The sequence below is a fragment of the Neofelis nebulosa genome, chromosome 3 (assembly GCF_028018385.1).
Source record: "Neofelis nebulosa isolate mNeoNeb1 chromosome 3, mNeoNeb1.pri, whole genome shotgun sequence".
Lineage (NCBI taxonomy): Eukaryota > Metazoa > Chordata > Mammalia > Carnivora > Felidae > Neofelis > Neofelis nebulosa.
In genome coordinates this window covers 137,401,071-137,423,558 of record NC_080784.1, presented here as the reverse complement: position 1 = coordinate 137,423,558, position 22,488 = coordinate 137,401,071, and the positions used below count along the sequence as shown (strand labels likewise).

The window sequence follows — 22,488 nt, the reverse complement described above, 5'->3', positions numbered from 1 at the left end:
AGGTAGGATGTGGAAGGTAATAAATGCGAATGTCTACACTCTCAGAGATGAGGTGGGAGTAAAGGAGTGAGTAGAGAAGGGCTGGGTTTGAGAGCAAGCCCAAAGGTTCCGACTGTGTAGCTTTGGACACTATAAAGAAAAAGCACAGAGGCACTGGGAACACATTTCTGAGGTGAGTGAGAATGCTTTATTAGGTACTGCTGGGGAATAAACTTGGGGAGGGCAACAGCACTTTAACTCTGAACTGGGGAATGGGATGCGGATGTCATCCAGGCAAGGACCAAGTATTCCCAAGAGAAGCCAAGCTGGGCACCTCACTGACCATCACTCAAAGCTCTCCTAGTCTGAGTAACACTGCATCAGTGACCCCAGGAGAGCATAATCATGTGGAAACACAGGCCTAGAACTAACTTCATGTCAACTAAAAAAGATTGCATCTATATTCCTAACCTTGTTTTTAAAAAAAGGCATTGTTCGAATGTTGTTTGTCTATTAATCAAGATTGAGTTTTCCAAAAATTAAACATGTGTTTTATATTTTTATATGCTTTGCAGCATGCATAACACTTGCATATATTATGGCACAAAATTTTGAAAACTACCTTGTAAGGTAATTAGGACCAATATTACTAGTTTACAGATAAGAAGTTGAAGTCTAAAGAACTCAAATGTCTGGTGTAATGCCAGAGTGACAGAATAGGAGCTAGAACCTCAATCTTTGAATTCTTCACCCACTGGTCTTTCTACTATTCCATGTGCTGCTATATTTTTGCAAAGGACATAGTTCAGGCTCAGTAAATACTTGCTGTTATCAAATAAAGAAAAACCACTATGTGCCTTAGCATAAAGGAAACTGCTTTATCACGCAGTGTAGTTAAAGAAAAAAACCAAAGTTAAGATATGTGCATATCGAGGCAATAAAAATTGCCAATGTCTGGTAAACATGTAGGAGTCTGACTTGCATAACGCTAACTTTCTGCTAATCTAAAGAGAACCAATATTATGTATTGATTTGTGTGTTAAATATAGAATGGCTGGTTCTGAATTTTGAATCACCTGACTGGATTATATCTCAGGATTCTATCTAATAAAAAAAAAATCAACTCTTTTTAAGCAGACATCAGGTATAAGGCTCTGCAGAATGTCTACCAGCTCTAATGTTTACTATAGTTGGATTCACTGTTTACACTCCAAAGCTCTTATGTCTACTTCACTTCCAAATAATAGATACACTCATGGGTGTCACCAACACTGAAGAAAACTATGCAATTTTCATCAATATTTCTCTAAGTCTTTACATCTGTCCCTAAATGTAAGTGTGAAATTTACCTTAAAATTACACAGAAATAGTCAGCGTTCATCAGTGCTGACAAAAGGGGGACAAAGTTAATGGGATTTTTGAAAAGATTATGATTTTTAAAGTTGACTGGAGTTTGAGATTGTTACATTAATCTCTAAATAGTGCAAGACGCTACAGGTTGGCACTATAAAATGTGAATTTAAACACCTCTCCTCCTGTGAGGAAAAGTGAATGCAGATTTGAAGGTAAATAAAGAAGTTTAAAACAGTAAGACAATCTGACTCACCCAGGTATCCAATCAGAGTAGCCCCAACTGTCCGTGCAGGCCCATTAAGATGTCCTGCTGAATTATGTATCAACTTCACAGGAGTGGCATTCTCATGAGAGGAAATGCCTAACTGAAGAATAAGAAAGGAAAAAAAAAAGAAATGTAACTATAGAAGAACAGTCTGAACATTTTATTGGAAAAAGAAAAAAAGAAGAAAAAAAAAAAAAAGACCTGACTGGTACCATATCGTTTCTTTCTCTCCTTATCAGAATACTAAAAACATGGGCATTCATGTTTTTGAAATGTATGAGCTCTTCCAATGGGTAGAAACTCACAGAAAGTAAATTAAATACAATCTGCTCAGATAAAGATGGTGAGGGGCCTTGGAAACAGTTTCAAGGGTCTTTCTGAATGAAACGGTCATAGTTTAAAAGTTCTTAACATTCACTGCCTCACAGTATTTCTGATTAGTGAACATAATATTAGCTTCACTTCATTTCTAAGTAAACGTCACATAAATTATTCACGTGTTTACAGATAAAACATGCCTATAGAAAGGACATGTTAAGTTTTGCACGTGTACACACTCATACACGTTATGAGCTTTCAAAGCAAACGCAATCCTAAGACTTTAATTCTACTGTTACCTGTAGAACTAAATTTACGTATAGTTCATGTTCTCTGGAAGATGGTACATGTATTTACAGATAAACGACTGTTAATACTTACTGTTCCCAAATCCTTTCCTTTCAGTCTGTTGGTCTCCTTCCCCCTGGGCTTTGCCTCCCCTAATCAGCCAAAACACCTTGCCAAGCTCACTGATGACACTCACATCACTAGACCCACTGGTCATCAGTCCTCAGTCCTAGTCTTTCTTGACCAGACACATTCGCCATGGCAAATCATGGATTTCCACCACATCAAACTCTCCAAGTTTCTCTCCTTTCTTGTTAGCTGTAGCTCATCACTGTTTCCTGCTGGTTCTTCTTGATCTCCCCAGCTCCAGAGTCCTGGATGTTCCAGGTCTCAGTCTGTCCCTTTCCACATCTATCTGCACTTTGCTGAGAGCATCCAGTCTTGTGGCTTTAAATACCACCTCTGAACATCTATGGTTCAAATCTTTCCCCTGAACTTCAGATCCATATTTTCAGTGGCTTTGAGATCTCTACTAAGGTGTCTAATATGCTGCTCAATTTTCCCAAAACACAGTTCTCAATGTTCCTCTCAAAACTGCTCTTCCTGAAGTTTTCTCCAAATCAGAAAAAGTAACTCTATTTTCTTCACTGTTAGAGCAAAAAACCTCAGAGTTATCCTTGATTCCTTCCTTTCCCTCACATTTCACACCCAATCACCAAAACTATTAGCTTGATCTTCAAAACAGACCTCAAATCTATTCATTTCTCATCACAGCCACTGCTATCACCCCTGTTCACAAACCCATCATCACTCATACGAATTATTACAAAACAAAACTACTCACCTTTTTCCTACGTTTGTCTCCCTTCAATCTATTCTTAATAGAGGTCATAGTCACCCTGGCTAAAAAGTCAGTCACGACATCTCATTCGTTAGGTCTGGAACCCTATAACGCTTCCCATGTCACTTAAAGCCAACACCTTTACCACTGCCTATAAACCCTAAGTGGTCTAGTGCCCATTACCTGTTTGAATTCCTCTCCTACTACCCGGCTTTCTCTCATTTGCTGTAGTTGCACCTGCCTCGTGGCAGGCATGCACCCTCCTCAGAGCGTTTGCACTTGTACTGCTGGGACAACTCCCCCTGCCCGCCTCCCGCCCCCGATGCTGTGCCATGCCTATATTTTCATGACTTGCTGCCTCACTTCTTTCAAGTCTTCTCCAATTTCAGCTCCACCATGAGGCCTCCTCTCATCATCCTATTTAACACTATAAACTGATCACTTTTTCCTTCCTTTATTTTTTTGCAGAGCACTCTTCATCTTCTAACATATCCTATGATTAGGCTATTTTCTTAGTTATTATCATTTGTCTCTCCACTACCATGTAAGAACCACAAAGGCAGGGATTTTCTCTGTATCTTCTGCTGTGACCTAAACCAAATGATACCTGGCACATAGCAATTATTTTCTTTAGTTATCTGCAGTTCAATTTAACTGCCAAAAAAAATATAAGGATTAATATAAACCATGCACTTAGAAGGAAATTCTCACTTTTCCAAATTAAGCTAATTATCTAAGCATGTTTTGGCTTAAACCCAAAGCCAAATAAAACAGATATAAACAATACATAAAAGGCATTATTTTCAGGGACTACTCATACTTGGGTGGTACCTGTAACAAAGCTCGGAAACACTGCTCCTGAGAAAAGCAGCCACAGTTTACTAGGAAATCATTCTGCTTACCTGCTTAGCGATGGCTTTGCTGTCCAACTTGTTGTACACTTTCCGGATTCTTGCCACCGTTAGGGAAGACACAGAGAGTGCATAGAGGCCAAATGATACCTTTTCTTCCGGTACTAATGACACAGGAGATGGGACTACACCTTCAGACTTTGCATCTTTACCTTCAAAAGAAGAATGATCCTTTTCAAAACTGTCACTATTTCTCCTATCCTAACACAGATTTTTTATTCTTACTATTTTTAAATGGGTAGAGAGTTGAGAATCTATTTTTTTTTTTTAAGTTTATTTGTTTTGAGAGGGAGAGACAGAGAGAGCATGAGTCAGGGACGGGCAGAGAGAGAAATGGGGAGAGAGAATACCCAAGCAGGCTCCACGCTGTCAAGCATAGAGTCTGATGTGGGGCTCGAACTCATGAACCCGAGTTGAAATCAAGAGTCAGATGCTTAACCGACTGAGCCACCCAAGTGCCCCAAAAATCTTTTAAAGTGGAACAAGGGAGCTAAATTTAAAAACTATTCAATTTAAGTTTTCAGCTATTCATTTATTTCTCTTTAGAAAATAGAGAAAATCAGCTAGTCATAGACCTTTACATTCCAAGTTTTATTCTTAAAATGTGTTTTAAAAACAGCATAATGTAAGGGGAGAGAGTTTTAACTGTTATCAAACAAATCACAAAACGTTTCCTCAAGGATCAAAGGAGAAAGAGAATGAACACGAGTGGAAGGCCTGTAAACTCTGTAGCACCAGGTATCCTCCCTGACAAGAGTGCTCAGATGGGCCTCCCTATATTCTTCTAAACAACGTAAAAAGTTAAAAAAAAAAAATAAATAAACAATGTAGCAGAGGAGTTAAGAATACAAGTTTCAGACCTAGGTGGCTTAAGTTTGAATCTCTGCTTTTATCACTTAAAAGATGCATGACCGACACATCTCTGGGCTTTAGTTTTTTCATCTGTAAAATTGGGATTAGAAAAACAGTACGTAAACACCAAAGTTTGGAGGAGATGAACAAACATTTATGAAGAGCTCCAGAACAACTATCTCCTTCATGTGTATTAACTTATTTGCACATACTGATGCTCAGTGTTAGCTATTACCAGATGCTATCTAAATCAAGTATGTGAGTAACAAATTACTTAGCCACAGGATTTTTATCGCTTACTACACTTATCCCGACTCTTCTGAGAGCTTCGGGAGAATGAGAATAAGAGGATGAGGGCATCACTTGGAAAGAGTATTACAAAGGAATCACAGCTTAGTATCGGTTCCTTTGACTCTACCTTTTGGGAGAGAGGACAAGAGTGGACTGTAGGAATAAAGGAATGAAGAAAATATTAGTCTAATGTAAAAAAAAAAATATGTGTTTGTATTTTCTGGAAACACCTCTCCTTCTTTTAACCAGAATAGATACACTTTAAAATGCTTTATGTAGTAAGAGAAATTATAGAAAGAAGGCTGTGGTTAGACTCTTAGAGGGTACGCACATCTCGGAGCCAATAAGATAAACTAGAAAATTAGTGATGGGGCATGAAGACAAAAATCAGGAAAGAATAGCATGATCAGTGGAGGAGAGCATTTGGAACAGGAGTGAGTGGTGAACACTATCACACTGAAGAAAAGTGAAGGAGAAGGCTTTTTTAAAGATAAACCTAATGTAGAACCGTATATACGCCCTACATGTAAACCTGTACGTACACATGTACATGCACTTATTCATGTATCTACATGGCAGGAGATAAGTTTTACACAACTTTAAAGAATAAGTTACTCACATGGCATACATACGGCCTGAAAGCTTCCAACATAATTTGGTCCCAGTTCATAAATGGTAGTAACATTTGAAGGAGGTAAAACTTCTTCCAGAAAATGCGTGGGTCCCAGGCGCCAAACCAGCGAAGCAATCTGGCGCTGGGCAGGTGGAGTGCCAACATACGCATAGACTGTGCTGACCACTGGTGGGTTTGCAGAACCCGAACCCCCAGGGGTACTGTGAACATAATGCAGCTGTAAGAAGAGTGAAAGCAACGTGTGAGATAGAACAAAAAGAACCCCACTTTCATCAGGAAAATAGCTACTTTTTGTGTATAGCTTCCAATTCCCAAGGTCATCCAACTCTATAAATGTACAAAAGAGGCTGGGTTGAGAGCTATGAGGAAGGCCAAGATTCTGGAACCTGATATGGAAGAAGGATTTGTTATCATCCAACTCTCAGATATAAACTGTCTAACGCCAGAAAGGGCAACATCAAATAGAGAGTTACTGTTACTGTCTGGGTGGTTTCCATATCAAATTAATGATGCTTGCATGAAATTTTGGGGTTGATATAAAAAGAGAGTTTCCCTACTATAGAATTCAAGTAGTCTTGAAATTATCTGGGTTACCTTCAATCTGAGTCTGTCAACTAAAATAATTCATGAAGAGTGTTTTATAATGGGTAAAGTGCTATAGAAATTACAAAAATTAAGTCTATTATATAATTTATACACACACATTTTAATCTCAACATAAAACACATTCTCACACTAGTGTTTACTGACAACTTGCCAAAATTATCATTCAATTCATTTAATAATAAATAGATAAAGGATAAGAGATAATCAAGAAATCAAGTTGTTTCTTGTGGTACAGGCAGCTTTCTATCGCTTGATAGTATGAAGGACATTTCAGTTGATCGTTCTGTTCTAACAACTGTTCTAGCTTCAGATCACATCTATCGTTCCATATATTACAGTTTCCAGTGATGTTAATAGCATGAGTGTGGAGACCAACACGTGGCCTCAAGTTGGTTTCACAGGACTGTTGACTTCTAACAGGCACAGTGATGATGATGATGATGATGATGATGTAAAAAAAGTCAATGAAAAATCTCCTACCTCTCGATTCTAGAAGCTGAGGACATTTTTATTTTAAAAAATAATAAAAATAACAAAGAAGCAAACTCCCAGAGAATCTACAAGCCCATTTCAAATGCAATCATGTGTACAAAGGAAAAAATTACTATTCCCACAGAATGCATTTTAGTGTTTATCATATTGAAACACAATGTCACAATAAAATATTAATGAAGGAAATGTCTTCAAGGAAGCTGTCGATTTCACTGCCTTTTAAACTTTAATTCACACAAAAGGACAAACTGCTTTTGTTGCTTCTTTCAAGTGATAATCGCTATAAAAACAGATACTATCCTTTAGAAGCTAACGTGTGATTTCAACAGGTTGCTAGCTGAGTTCTATCGAAAGTAACTAGCAGCATTCATCCTGATGCAAAAAAGGAACTTTTGACTCTTTATTGGTTATTTCAACTCTCTCACCTCTCTTCTGAATATTATGGTGTATCTATATCTAAAGTAATACTTACATACTCATTCATTCAGCAAACAGTAATGGAACACCTACTACTAATTATCAAGGGACTAATCTGGGTGATCTGAGAACAAAGAAGACTAAAAACAATTCCAGCTCTGAAAGAATATAGAGTCTACTGGAACGCATAACAACAATGAAGTGTGTTTCATAGGTTATTTAGGCATCCTTCAACTGGTTTTTCTGTTGTGAAGAATCACTTAGCAATCTGGCTCAAGCGCTGACATATTCACTAACTTCTTTAGTACCCTGAACCTCTTCTTTCTATTCTTCTCAAATAAAGTGATATGAATTAGCCAGCCACATGACTCTTAAACATATTGTTCAAATGGGTACTAAAGGTCAATTTAAAATTAAGACAGCAATTTAAAACATACCCCCTCGCAAACACACATACACAGAAACACACCCACCCCTAAACTACCTGGTAAAGCAGGTTGACTTACAAGCACGAGTCTGCTTACCTTCACAGTGTTAACAAGCTGTCCGTCAATATAGAGGGCTGCAGTACTGTTTTTCAGCATGCCTTTGCTCATCACCAAAACCAGATGATGCCACTGTCCCTCAACTATAAGTTCCCCACATCGGAAGCGGGCACAGCATGGGAGAATCTCATAAAAAGAGGATTCTTCACTAAAATCATCAACTAAAATAAAGAGGAAAAAAGAAATAAAAAAACTCAACACCCTCATTCTAACAATTACTCATATATAGATCTTGACTTTATGTTCAAATATAATGATGTAAATGAAAATACCCTATCCATTTAACAGCTTTATCTGCAGGAAGAAGTAAAACCTGAGATCTATTTTGCCGTCTTCTGCTCAAGATATAGTTATAATCAAATAAAGTTATAATAGATGATGAAATAAATAAAACAGATAATAAAATAAAGTTACAGGAGACAACTAAAAGAGGCTAATTGATTATTACCTGTCATAAAAGGTCTGTTATAAAAGGTCGTTTTAAATTCTCATTTGCCATGCATTTGGTTACAACATTGGTTAGAAAATTAAAAATTTTACTCTTGCTATATGCTCTGCTCAATGATACAAGAGGCCAACTATTTGTTCTTAGTGTGCGGCTGTACTGCTCTGGCCCTGCCTGATGACAGCTGAGAGTAGGGAGGTGATTTATGGAGTGGAAAGCTTTATTTGTTCATTCATTCATTCATTCATTTCAAAATTTTAATTCTGGTAAAGTGAACATACTGTGTGTATAATACAGTGATTCAACAATTCTGGACATTACATAGTGCTCCTCATGTTAAGTGTACTATTCAAACTTCGTCTCCTATTATACTCATCCCCTACTTACCTTCCCTCAGTTAGTTAAGAGTCTGTTTCTTGATTTGTCTTATTTTCTCCTTTGTTCCTTCATTTTGCTTCTTACATTCCACATGAGTGAAATCATATGGTATTTGTCTTTTTCCAACTCACTTATTTCACTGAGCTTAATGCCCTATAGTTTCCATCCATGTTGTTACAAATGGCAAAAACTCATCCCCTGTTATGTATATATATGTATGTGTATGTGTGTGTGTATATATAAATATATATATATATCACATCTTCTTTATCCATTCATCTGTTGACAGACACTTGGGTTGGTTCCATTATCTTGGCTATTGTAAATAATGCTGCTATAAACACAGGGGCACGTATATCTTTTTGAATTAATGTTTTATTTTCCTTTTTAAAAAATTTTTATTTTAAGAGAGAGTATGTATGCAAATGGAGAAGGCGCAGAGGGAGGCAGGGAGAGAATCTCAAGCAGGCTCCACACTCAGTGCAGAGCCCGACATGGGGCTCCATCTCCCAACCATGATATCGTGACCTGAGCCAAAATCAAGAATAAGACACTTGATGGACTGAGCCACCCAGGTGCCCCTAATGTTTTCGTTTTCTTTTCGTAAATATCCAGTAGTGGAATTATTGGATCATATGGTAATTCTAAGTTTTTTGAGGAAAGGTCATACTGTTTTCCACAGTGGCTGCATGGAAAGGTATTTTTTGATCCAAGTTTCCTGCTTCACCAGACAACTCTGATTATTTCCTAACATTCTGCAATCACTTCCTGACTCCAATCTGGTTTCTCTCTGCTATCCAGTATGTTGCCTGATCTTGCCAGGAAATAATGGGTCAATATCAATTCAATCTTAATGTTAAGCTAATTAAAAATTAATTTAATTTTTAAGCATTCAAGAAGTGATGAGATAACAGTGTATATCCAGATGTTAAAAACTCACTGCTCCACCCTCCCCACCAAAAGCTTTAAAAAGAGCTAATCTGTAACCATGTAACATACAGCAGATTCACCATTTTTCAGGATAAGTACATACAAGGAAATACACTAAAAGATAAAACTTTAAATTATAGGAAGAAAGAATTACAAATAAAATACTAATTTTTAGAATCTTAAAATATCTGCATATACTGACAGGCCAAGATTACATTTTAAAATGACAACTCAGAATATACATCTATTGATGAATTAAGAAAAGCAGAATCTAATCGATAGGTGATCTGATACAGGAACAGAATTGAACAACCTAGATGAAAAGCGGGGTCAAACAGCTTTGAAAGGTCTACTGTATAGACCAAAGGATGTGAAAGAAAAGATAAAAGGTATGGGTGAAACCAAGAACTCTTTCCTTTTCCTTCCTGTTAATAGACTGAATCTTCTCCAGAATTGTAGAAGATTTTACTCACAAAAATTTTCTGAGTTTCACATTCTGCATCAGGCTTAATCTAAGCCACATCCAGCATTCAGTGGTATGTCAGGAGATCTTGGTGAGCCAACTGGTTTCTGACAACTCTTAATTACCTATGCTTAATGGGCTACAGCTGTTCAGAGGATGGCTCCTTGTAGTAGTAACATCATCTAAAGCTAATGTATCTATTCCTATAATTTCTAGTGATACATGGACTATAGTAGTCTTGCAAATTACATTTCATGAAAATGATATAGAGTTAGAAAACATTCTCCTAGTTTAAGGAAATATCCCTAGACCCATTCCTTAACTTTTCCATTAAATTCTATTCTTTTTCCAAATTCCCCATTATTATTCACTTATTATTTTCTCATCATTTCCCTTTCTCATATTTTCCTCTTTTTTCTTGTTCGCTTGTTCATTTGTTCATTCACTCATACTTTTACAGAATATTTTACATGTTTTAGGTGGCAGGCTGCCTAGATTACTAAGGTAATAAATTACATTGTGTAATATAATTTACCACAGTTCTGGTAGGGTAACCAAAGACAAATATAAAGAATTAAAATCTTCGAAGTCCAGATAACTGATAAAAAAATTAAGTAAGATGGGGCACCTGGGTGGCTCAGTCGGTTAAGTGTCTAACTTCGGCTCAAGTCACGATCAAATGACTCTTGAGTTTGAGCCCCGCCTCGGGCTCTGTGCTGACAGCTCAGAGCCTGGAGCCAGCCTGCTTTGGATTCTGTGTCTCCCTCTCTCTCTGCCCCTCCCCTGCCCCTGCTCCCTCTCCCTCTCAAAAATAAACAAACATTTAAAAAATTTAAAAAAAAATTAAGTAAGATCCATGACAGTGGGCATAAAAGGAAGGGGAGATTCAAGAAATATGAAGGAAGGGGTGCCAGGGTAGCTCAGTTGGTTGATCTTGGCTCAGGTCATTATCTCATGGTTTGTGGGTCTGAGCCCTGTGTCAGGCTCTGCAGACAAAGTGGAGCCTTCTTGGGATTCTCTCTCTCCCTCTCTCTCTCTCTCTCTCTCAATATAAGTAAATAAACATTAAAAAAAATATGAAGGAAGCACACGTAGTAAGACTTAGCAGAAGGGGTGATATTGAGATTTTTAGCTGGGCTAAACTGGTAGTGGGGAGTGTCATTTAGCAAGACAGGAAAACAGAAAGAGATGCAGGTTTTATAAAGAAGAAACATTCCATATGAGCTGTATTCATATGAATGTCTCACTTGCAGTTAAAATATGAGGAGACGGACACCTGAATGGCTCAGTAGGTTAAGCATCCAACTCTTGGTATTGACTCAGGTCATGATCTCTCAGTTTCATGAGTTTGATCCCTGTGTTGGGCTCTACACTGGCAGCACAGAGGCTGCTTGTGATTCTCTCTCTCTCCCTCGCTCTCTGCTCCTCCCCACTCACATCTCTCTCTCTCTAATAAATACACTTAAAAAAATAAAAAATGAAACAAAAAATGAGAAATCCTGGGATACAGACAAACAAACAAAAATTAATTCTGGAACTGCTGGGATTAAAAAGACCTAAATTTAACAGACATAGATTTTTTTTTTTTTTTCTCTCAAGACAGCAGGATGAGTACAAAGACTAAAGATGAAACCTTGGAGAATACTAATTTGAAGTGGAAGATGGAAAAGTGTTGAAGGAAAAGTATAAAAAGGAGGTCAAAAGAGTGGGTATCTGCAAGACTCAAGAGAGTTTAAATTAGGAGGAAAAACATCAACAGGATCAAATAAAGTGTCCTTGTAAGAATTTTAAAGCAGTGACACTGTATTGATGCCTGCCTCTGTGCTAGTCATGAAGAATATTAAGAAAAAAGTCCTTACCATCTAATTAAGCTAACATTCAAATATATTTGAATACCAATATGTGAAGCAGTATGTGGTATTATTCAGTTAATTAAAAGGTAAATTTAGTAGATGATAAAAAAAGAGGTATACTTATATTACAAATGCTTATATTCAGAGCAAAGAACATTCAGTAAACTGAAAGTTATATTTTATGTTGTTTAAATCATTTAGGAAGATATTCATGAATGTCTTGAGTTTGAAGTTCTGTTGGATAGCAACGTAACCTTATGGCATGTCGGAGAGAATTAGGATTATTAAATGGTACGTATTAAGTCTTGAAGGTAAGTGATGGATAAAGTAATTAAAATGTTATTGTGTCTAGCACAGAGTGGCACATATGGTAGGCAGGTGCTCGATGAATATTCATTAGTTAAGCAGAATTCATGGTCAATGAAAATCCTTACTAAAATATATCAAACAAGCAATCTGCTTTCCTAGTGAAAGCTGCGATTTCTTGGCAAGTAGAGATGACTCTTTATTTTAGGAACTATATCCATTGTTTTCTATCTAAGTCTCTTTGAAAAGTGCCTTAAAATTCACTGGTAAACAATATTCAACATTTCATATAACCTGTTCTATAATAGTTTAAACTGGAAAAGAATTACTAGCTGGACATTAAAGATGAGTATTATAATGATGTTTAATACTTTTAATGTTTACAGGAAGCAAAAAGAAACAGATACTGACCATAGTTTTGGAGTAGTTCCTCTTTGGTGGAGACAATCAGAGATCGGTCTTTTGCTGACAAAACAACGGCAAGGCACACGTAATGCTGCTCAGAAGAATTTGCTCGGCGCACAATAGTAAGAAGTCTGACAGGGTGGTTATTTGGAGGAGAACTAAAATGTTCAATACAAAACCAGCTAGAGTAGCTTAAGCCAGATGGAGGAGGGAAGAATCTTTCACCTAAAATAAAAAGAGAAAAATAACAACGAAAGAGTGTGTTGATTCGTACGTACATTTTAAAGAGAAGGCAATAAACTCTAAAGAAAATAGAGCCTACTAAAAAACAACGAATCTCAGGAGCAAAGTAAGTAATATTTACCGGAACCAATGCCGCTGACCACGGCCCCATCGGTAAGACCTGTTGTGACAGCATTGTTTGTGGGGGCATTATGGGGGGCCAAACTGGGCAGGAACAAGCAGCTATTAAGAAAAGACAATGTACATATTAGAGATCAACCATTTTCTTCTCTTATCACTATGCACTTACCATAGTGAAATAAACTGCCATCATTTCAGGGTAACTTGAGCGAAGAGATCATGGAATAAATCTGGATGCCTAATAAAGTCCTTCCCTCATTTTAAATACGTACAAGTGCTGAAAGATATACTTTACAAAATCTCCAATGGCATCACTTTTATTTTAAATTAAAAAAAAAATCAAAGTATAGGTTGCATATGGTAAAATGTACCAATGTACAAGCATGTTCAAGACACCTGGAACCATTTCATCACTGCAGAAAAATTCCCTTGTGCCCTTTTCCAGTGAGTCATCCTCTTCTGTTCTGATTGGTTCTGACTATTCCAAAATAGGTTTTAATCCACCATTCAATAATAACCCATGACAGTGTTCTTAAAACACAAATTATATATAGTTTTACGTATAGTTTACATATAATTTTAGATTGGTGTATATGAATCCCACAGACAACTAGTATAGACATAGATCTATCAATATTAGCATTTGTGTCTGTTTTGAAGCTCATGGATTTTATAAGTTCTTCTAGATTCTCCATAGATTCTTTATTGTTGCTTCTGCTACCATAGCATTTTCTGCCACTTGAAATTACTCATTTGATGTAATAGTCATTGACTATTTATGATGTTTAAGGTACTAAACTAGGTAATTTATGCAAAAGGATGATGATTAAACCCAAAGAGCTTCTAATATAATTTTAATTTGCATATGACCTATTGTTCTAAATCAAAGGTTGACGAACATTTTCTGGGAGGGCCGGACCATAAACATTTTATGCTTTGCAGACCAGAGAGTTTGTCATGACTATTCAACTCTGCCATTCTAGCATGAAAGCTGCCACACACAATACTTACATAATTGACTGTGGCTATGTTAAAATAAAACCTTATTTACCAAACAACAACAAAAAAAAAGTTTACAAAAAAAAAAAATTGTACCATGGATCTTAGATTGCTGACTCCTTTAACATATCAACTTATTTAATATAATAATTCAAAATAATTAAATCTAGGGGCGCTTGAGTGGTTTAGTCGGTTAAACATCTGACTTCAGCTCAGGTCATGATCTTGCCTTTCGTGGGTTTGAGCCCCGTGTCGGGCTGTGCTGACAAGCTCAGAGCCTGGAGCCTTCTTTGGATTCTGTATCTCTCTCTCTCTGCCCCTCTCCTACTCGCTCTGTCTCCCTCTTTCTCAAAAAAAAAAACATTAAAAAAACATTTTTAAATAAAAAAAATGAAAATAATTAAATCTAAAAACCTTAAAATAACATGCTCAAAGAACTCAATCATTTGGGAATACAAAATATATAGCATATTTTAACTAAGTATTTTTAAAACCAAGGATCGATTTGTCAAAGGCAAGTAGGAGGCATAAAATAATACAATAAGGCTTGGCTACCCTGCAAATTCCTTACCCAAACCCTTCAAGGGATGTGTCAAATTCAACAAAAGCTGGAGTAACTGATGACCCATGAAGTCTGATGTCATGTGGGGTTGTCATGGAGACCAGACACTTCACCCTAGTTAGGGGTACAGTACTTCCTTCTGCAGATTTTACCAGGCTCTTGCTTATCCGGTAATGGTTATCTTCATGTAAGCTGAAAACATTATCAGAACCCAGGCCTTCCATAGATGTGATCATGCTACCTGTAAGTCAAAGAAAATCTCTTGGGAAAAAATACCATGTAGATTTTTAAAATAATTGCTTTACAAGGTTGACTTATTTTTAAATACCACTCTTTAGTTTCAATATATGTAATAATTTTATTCTTACACATCAAAGCTAATATCCAGTTTTAATGTATTTTATGCTCATTTTTCAACTTAAATAGAATCTGTTCCCTTTTCTACTTATTACTAAAGGGATAAACACATTGCAGGATGTGTTGTGGGAAACTACAGAGTACAAATAAGAATAAAAATTTCCAGTAACCACTATCCAAACCACTGTTACAATGTAATTCACTTATAAATTACAGATCATGTTTTTAAAAACCAGATTAGATTATACTTTTATTTCACAAATTATTATTTCTCTTTCACAAGAAAGCACAATATTCAAGAAGGATTACAATGGAAAGAGATGGGTCATCTTTATTAAAAAAAAATCAGAGATAAATAGCAAAAACTTGTTTCTCTCCCATTTTCTCCCTACTTTTCACTCTTCCCTTACAACCATTACAATCAAATATGTAAACACAAAATTAGTTGAATTAAAAAAATCCTATATGCGTGCAGATGGTGACAGTATGAAGAATAAAGAGAGAAATTTTAAACAAACTGGTCTATGTTTTAGGAAGATATTACAAATGTAACGAATGGAGAAAATATTCTCTCTCAAGATAAACCACACAAATGTAACTGTTTTCTCTTTTATCTGTGCTAATGCTTTAACTGTGCTAAGCATTCAGGCAACTCTAGATGTATTTCAATATTCTCTTAGAGAAAGGAACTATTTTTGTTTCTATGCTTTGCGAAGGAAATCACAATTCAATTCAAACTGTGTTAGTACAAAAACGACAGTAACAAAAAAGTATATACACATCTAGGGGAGGGATAGTGATAGATAATGGAAAACCGAAATACTTTCTGTTTGCCAATAAAACGACGCTGGAACTCAAAACATCTTAGCTTCCAAAACACAGCATTCACTAATCACGGATGATGAGTGGCAGGGGGTAAAAAGTTAAGACTGAAATAACAGTTGGTGGGTGCTTAATCTTTGGCATTCTCACCTGAAAGAACTCGGGGATGACCCACACAATCACTACATCCTTTCAGGGCGGCTGTTCTACTTTCTAAGTCTTATGCTTTTCTGCTTCGCTAGTAGTGGTTACTTCAATCCATCCAAACAAACGCCAATCAGTATGGCTAACGATTATACAGAATGAATCGTAAAGGGAAAAAACCCAACAAAACCACAGAATTCGCTTCGGGAGGAAAGGTGGTGCAGGGTGCAGAATTCTCCCGTGGCTGGGGTGGAATCTGCTGGGCATCTGTTCACTGCCACGGTCCCCGCCAGACTGGTAGGCAGGCGGTGCCTGCACTCTGGCCGCCAGCAGCCTCCCAACAGCCCAAGGCGCAAACTCCCCTCGGGGGCACCTCCTCAGCAGTGCTACCACATACCTGTCTACCCAAGTGCCATCTGCTGCTGCTGGCATTTCAGCCCGTCTTCCCTGCGCTGGCTATTGCCAGTGTGCCAGATGTCAAGGTCCACAGGAGAGACCCATCTAATACCCCACTTCTCCTTCTAGGATCACCTTTCACCTCCACTTCACTCCAGAGCCACAGGTTAGGCATGGTCCTTTTCTCTGTTCCACTCCTCCAGTTTTTATTGCCACTGTCTCCCCCGCCCCCCGCGCCCTCCAGTTCACTCCTTTTCTCTCACTACATTTGCTTTTTTGGCCTACTTGTTGTTATTCTCCAGTCCAGTGATCGATCCCTTTTCTCCCAGCCTGTCACTGGCCACCTGGTCTCACACTTCCCTACTCAACCTATACTCCTTGATATATCTCTCTCTTCAACGCCTTTTAACAGTATTTTTGACATCCTATCCTCGATATCCTCCTGCAGGAGCTGTCCTGCAAACCTGTGGCCTGTTAGGAATCTAGTGACCGCTCTAGTTCAGGCGGCAAGGGCTACTTGAAAGAGGCAAAGACATTATGAATCCTGAGAAAGAGGTACTATCTCATCCAGGCCAAGTGTTACTCTGCTAGTCATTCTCATCTCCTCTGGACCCTGCTTACATTGTGATTCCTTGTTCACCCCCAGCTGCCCCTTCTTCAGACAACCAGATTTTATGTTTCCTCATTTAAATAACAATCCCTTTCCTTTCCTTTTTTTTTTTTCCACAGTAAAACTTGTTGAAGTAGTATTTATTCCCTACATGATTTTCATCTACAAAATAACCAAAAAAGGCAGCTTCAAAGGTCAACTTACTTCTCATCTCTGGCTCATAACTCAGTGAACTTGGTTTGTGGACCCTATATTGTTTTAGCAGTTTTTTGTCCCAGGCACCACAATTTAATGGACTTGCCAAACGTAAAAACTCCCTAAAGAAGAGAGAAAGAAAGCAGTTATTCCTTGATTGAGAACATTACGTAATTCACAAACCAAACACAAAATATGGGATTTGATGAAGTATAACAGACTAGTTAAAAATATAAAGCCAACCCAAACAATTTTTATAAAATAATATATGTTAATTTTACATGTGAATTACCTACCACTGAAAAGAGAATAGAATATTGTAAAGGGTTAAAATATGAAATTTGGGGAACCTGTTCTTCTAAAATGTGATATGCAGAAATGTAACGAATTGTCTAGGAATTACACAAATAGGAGTCCTTCGTATCCAGTCATTTATAGCATCATGTAAAAGTGGGAAAAAGGTATTTCTCTGAAATTTCAACTCCTTATAGCAGAAAAAAATTAGGTCAGGTACCCTTTGCTAGTTTTTCATGTAGAGTATAATACACGATTATTTTATAACCTTACAGCTCATGGCTCATCAATAACGCAGGTATCTATATCTTCATGTGACATTTGGTTCTGAAAATTCATTCACTGTGAAAACGAGCATATCCACTAACTAGGCAGTATAAGTTATCTAATAAAATATTAGTATTAAGTATGAGATAAGATCTTTCTGTCTCATTCACTCTATTTTTAAAGCAGATTACCAAAAATAATCAGGGGGAAATCTCCATGCTCTTTTTAATACCTTAGGCCATCCGTAAGATGATGGACAAAGTGAGTAGGAATGGCCTCATTTATCTTGGTACAACATTGCCTGATACAATACTGTTTAGTAAATGGCTTTTTCTTAATCCACCGTTAGATTGGAGCCAGTTAAAAAACATAAATTACAAATAAAGTCCAACCATTTTTAAGAAAGTCCTTAAAAGCTTTATGAAAAAGGACTACTTTAACAGCAGAAAAAAATTATAAAGAGCTGCTTATATCTGAAAGTGACAAGATACAGGAGTTTATTTTTTTTGTAAATAAGGAAAATATAACTTACACTTTAAATCTTTTTGGCAAGGTAGTTTCAAAGAAGATATTTTTTTAAGGTGTTTTATCCCTAAAACACACAGTACTGCTTCTCTTGCATTAAAAAGATTTAAATATATGTATCTCTTGAATGGCTAAACTCTGTAAGGTGTATCCATACCACAGAATACTACTCAGCAATAAAAAGATTACTGAAACATAACAATCTGGATGCATTTCTAAGGCATTATGGTAAGTGAAAACAGTCAATCTCAAAAGTTCATGTACCAAATGATTTCATTTACATAACATTCTCAAAGTGACAAACTTACGGAGATGGAGAACAGATTGGCAGTTTCCAGGGGTTAAGAATGGTCGGGGTTAGGGGAGTGGATATGATAATAAAGGAGTATCACTATAGAGATGTTTGTGATGCCTTGATTGTGTAGTGGGCATATAAACATGTGATAAATAATAAGACCCACAGCATACAAGGATACGTTGTAGCAACGTCAGTTTCTTAGTTTTCATGTATTATGGTTGTATGAGATGTAAACGCCGAAGAAACTGGGAACACAGAACCTCTCTAAATCTGTAAGTAATTTAAAATTAAAAAGTTCAAAAAGTATTTAAGAGAAGCTTTTAATTTTTTTTCAATGTTTGTTTCTTTTTGAGACACAAAGAGCATGAGGGGGGAGAGGGGCAGAGAGAGACGGAGACACAGACTCTGAAGCAGGCTCCAGGTTCTGAGCTGTCAATACTGGGCTTGAACTCACAGACCATGAGATCGTGACCTGAGCCAAAGTGGGAGGCTTAATTGACTGAGCCACCCAGGCGCCCCTCTTAAGAGACTTCTTACACATAAAAAGTTCTCAAATACAAAGTAGATGTAAGTCATAAAGACATGACTTTATTTTTATTTTTTATTTTTTTTAAATTTTTTTTTTTAACGTTTATTTATTTTTGAGACAGAGAGAGACGGAGCATGAACAGGGGAGGGGCAGAGAGAGAGGGAGACACAGAATCGGAAGCAGGCTCCAGGCTCTGAGCCATCAGCCGAGAGCCCAACGCGGGGCTCGAACTCACGGACCGTGAGATCGTGACCTGAGCTGAAGTCGGACGCTTAACCGACTGAGCCACCCAGGCGCCCCAAGACATGACTTTATTTTTAAAGGAGAGTTTGCTACATTCGAGTGGAAGAAATAACCACTCTCTATTTTCTAATAACTGGGCTTACCTAAGACCAATATTTTGAGCACTTTGCCCATTTTTATTGTTTTGGTTTTGCCCACTGATACTTGGATATATGTGTACCATAGCAAGAACTCTTGAGTACCAAGACTCTAGGAACTGCCATTACTACCTGTGGCTTGTTCAACGGCGAGAAAGAGGACACACTGACCTCAGCACCATGGGCTCCAGAGCCTGAGAAGCTAGTCGTTCAAACATCCGCTGGAGGGGCGGGTGCAGTGAGTGGTCCTCGTCTGCCAGGGCGGCACTGCACCGCTGCAGCAATCGGGCGTGAAGGCCAGCTTCACACATGACCTGCTGGTTTCTCTCTGTGTGCACCAGGGCTTGTAAGATATTTGCCACAGCAAGTTGAAGGTCCAGAGCATGCTGAAGTGAGAGAAATCCATGCCACCAGGGCATTCTTAGGAAGAAAGGTGACAGTTCTCTCCACATGAAGCACAACTTGTAATAGGAGGTCTCTACACATTTCAAATTCCCTTCAGATGAATTAAGAAGCTGACGAAGAGTGATCTAGCAATTCAAACAAGGCTAGGCAAACGTTTCCTATCCTCATTTCACCGGAAGCATACCCAGCTGGACTCCTCTCTCCTCCAAGTCTTTTGTAGTAAAAGACTATCTAATAGTATTTTAATTTTTATAGAAGTAGTGAATGTGAGGTCTTTTACTTCATGAGTAAACAACCAATGTAAAAGAAAGCCTTAGAGGTTTTGTGACACTTTAAGCCTTAGAGGCCATACAACATTTTAGCATAATTAGTCACTGAAGCTCCCATTCACCCAAACTCTTGAGTGCTACAAGTCAAAACATAAATAGCCTCAAAATGGTATCTTCAATTGTTTTTTCTTTCTGTACGATTCATTAACAGTTTCCACTGATAAGCAGGACTTAGAAAGAGAAACAATTATCTTCAATTGTTTTTTCTTTCTGTACGATTCATTAACAGTTTCCACTGATAAACAGGACTTAGAAGGAGAAACAATTATTTTAGCACTAGAAGTAACCATCTTGGCTACATTTGTAGCAAATGAACTGTATTCTAAAACATATATACCTACCTCACAAGAAAGTTAAGACTCAAGTTGAACAATCCTATTTTTTCCTCTCTGACTTTAGTATGTGATACGGAACCATTCCTTATCACTCTCTCTTGGACCCCAATCCCTTGCTTACACAGTCATATTCACATCCTTTTACTCATTCGTTAAGATGGAAAAGAGCTAACATATCCACACTTACTTCTGGCTGTGTCACTGACCCAACAGAGGCCAGGAGGTCCAGCATAGCAAGCATGGCTCCGGGATGAATGATGACAGCATCAGAACTCTGGAAAGATGTAGTTGCCACATGTAGTTTCAGGTCAGCGACATTTTTAGGAGGGTAAACAGGGGGAGTTGAAACAGAATGATATGCATGCCTGTAAAAAAGAAAGAAGGGTAATTTAGCATTAAATTCAAATACATTCTCTGTTCCATTTCTTCATCTTTTGTTAACTTTATCCACTGATAAACAAAAACCTTTGTAATTCAAGACTGGGTTAAAAAACACTTTAAGGATGGGATATGAAAAAGCAATATATTATCAATTCTTAGAGTTACATACAATTTAACCATCAATTCTTCTAGACTATGTCTTTACCACTTGTCACTGGGATTGTTTCATTAGAGAAGGGCACATGATGACCAAAGTTAACACTCCTCTCTGGTAGATTTGAAAGTGCTAAGAGAGTAAATCCTCAAAGCTCTCATCACACGGAAGTTTTTTTCCTTGTATTTATTTGAGATGATGGATGTTAACTAAACTTACTGTGGTAATCATTTTACAACATGGGGTGAGGCAAGTCATTGTGTTGTATACCTTAACTTATAACAGTGCTCTATGTCAATCACGTCTCAATAACACACACACACACACACACACACACACACACACACACACACACACAAAGAAGAATGACACCTGTATCAGAAGATACAACAAATAGGTGAAATCACAGTGATTCAAACTCTAGGAAAGGTGAAAGTTCTGATAAAATATGGTGAGGGTATAAATTGAATGAAGTCAAATCCCTCACTAAGATTTTCTTTTGAAATTACCTATGTGTTTGTAACCTTTCCCTAAACTGTGGGCAACATAAGCAAGAACTAACAAGATCTGGGGCGCCTGAGTGGCTCCGTCGGTTAAGCAAACGACTTGAAAGCTCAGGTCTTGATTTTGCAGTTCATGGGTTCGAGCCCCACACTGGGCTCTGTGCTGACAGCTTGGAGTCAGAAGCCTGCTTCAGATTTTGTGTGTGTGTGTGTGTGTGTGTGTGTGTGTGTGTGTGTGTGTGTGTGTTTCTTTCTCTGCTCTTCCCCTGCTTACGCACTCTCAAAATTAAACATTAAAAAAAAAATTACCCACAGATGGTCACGTTAAGAAATAAAATGCCTTATTAAGAAAAAACAGGGGCGCCTGGATTGTCCAGTCGGTTGAGCATCCAACTTTGGCTCAGGTCATGATCTCGCAGTCCGTGAGTTTGAGCCCTGCGTCGGGCCCTGTGCTGACAGCTCGAAGCCTGAAGCCTGCTTCTGATTCTGTGTCTCCCTCTCTCTCTGCCCCTCCCCCGCTCATGCTCTGTCTCTCTCACTCTCAAAAATGAATAAATGTTAAAAAATTTCTTTTTTAAAAAATGAGCTGACAACATCTATAACTGGGTCAAATTGAGTCAGGGATGGCTCAGAATCTTGGCCACCTGACAATATATATGTTAAGCATCAATGAAGTTTTCCTTTAGCTTATTTGGAACTACCTTCACATTCTTTTGCATTAATTCACCCCTGAAAATATTCATCACAATTTTTAAAAAATTAGAAGGCATATTTTTACATAACAAGCTTCTATGAGATAGAAAGCCTAGCCATGTCCTGAACATTCCACGTTTCTTCTCATCAATGATCTCCACTTTCTATTTCATACTATTCTTCTACAATTCATGAGTTTTGCACATTTTGTATCCTGGCACTAGAAAACAGATGCTTGTGGCTTCAGCCTATGGGAGCTCTTTGTTCCAATGAATTGGTTTCAGCATAATTTGTCTATTGCTGAGCTCTGTCACTGGGAGCAGTGCAGTTTCAGCGCTCTGGCACAAGAGCAGCTTGGGAAACAGATGCTTTAAG

General features: G+C 37.6%; 1 protein-coding gene across 13 annotated transcripts in view; it reads right to left on the bottom strand.

Moving 5' to 3' along the window:
* WDFY3 (WD repeat and FYVE domain containing 3) overlaps positions 1 to 22,488 on the bottom strand; it is a 279,689-nt gene that overhangs the window by 94,914 nt on the left and 162,287 nt on the right. For all 13 annotated transcript variants that reach the window (XM_058722008.1, XM_058721996.1, XM_058721995.1 and 10 more), the window contains 10 exons: positions 20,570 to 20,747; positions 19,485 to 19,699; positions 17,030 to 17,142; positions 14,506 to 14,737; positions 12,937 to 13,037; positions 12,579 to 12,797; positions 7,772 to 7,953; positions 5,718 to 5,949; positions 3,947 to 4,107; positions 1,586 to 1,697 (listed from right to left, as the gene is read on the bottom strand). In XM_058722008.1, coding sequence (XP_058577991.1) covers positions 1,586 to 1,697; positions 3,947 to 4,107; positions 5,718 to 5,949; positions 7,772 to 7,953; positions 12,579 to 12,797; positions 12,937 to 13,037; positions 14,506 to 14,737; positions 17,030 to 17,142; positions 19,485 to 19,699; positions 20,570 to 20,747 — 1,745 coding nt within the window. The remainder of the gene's footprint in view (positions 1 to 1,585; positions 1,698 to 3,946; positions 4,108 to 5,717; positions 5,950 to 7,771; positions 7,954 to 12,578; positions 12,798 to 12,936; positions 13,038 to 14,505; positions 14,738 to 17,029; positions 17,143 to 19,484; positions 19,700 to 20,569; positions 20,748 to 22,488) is intronic.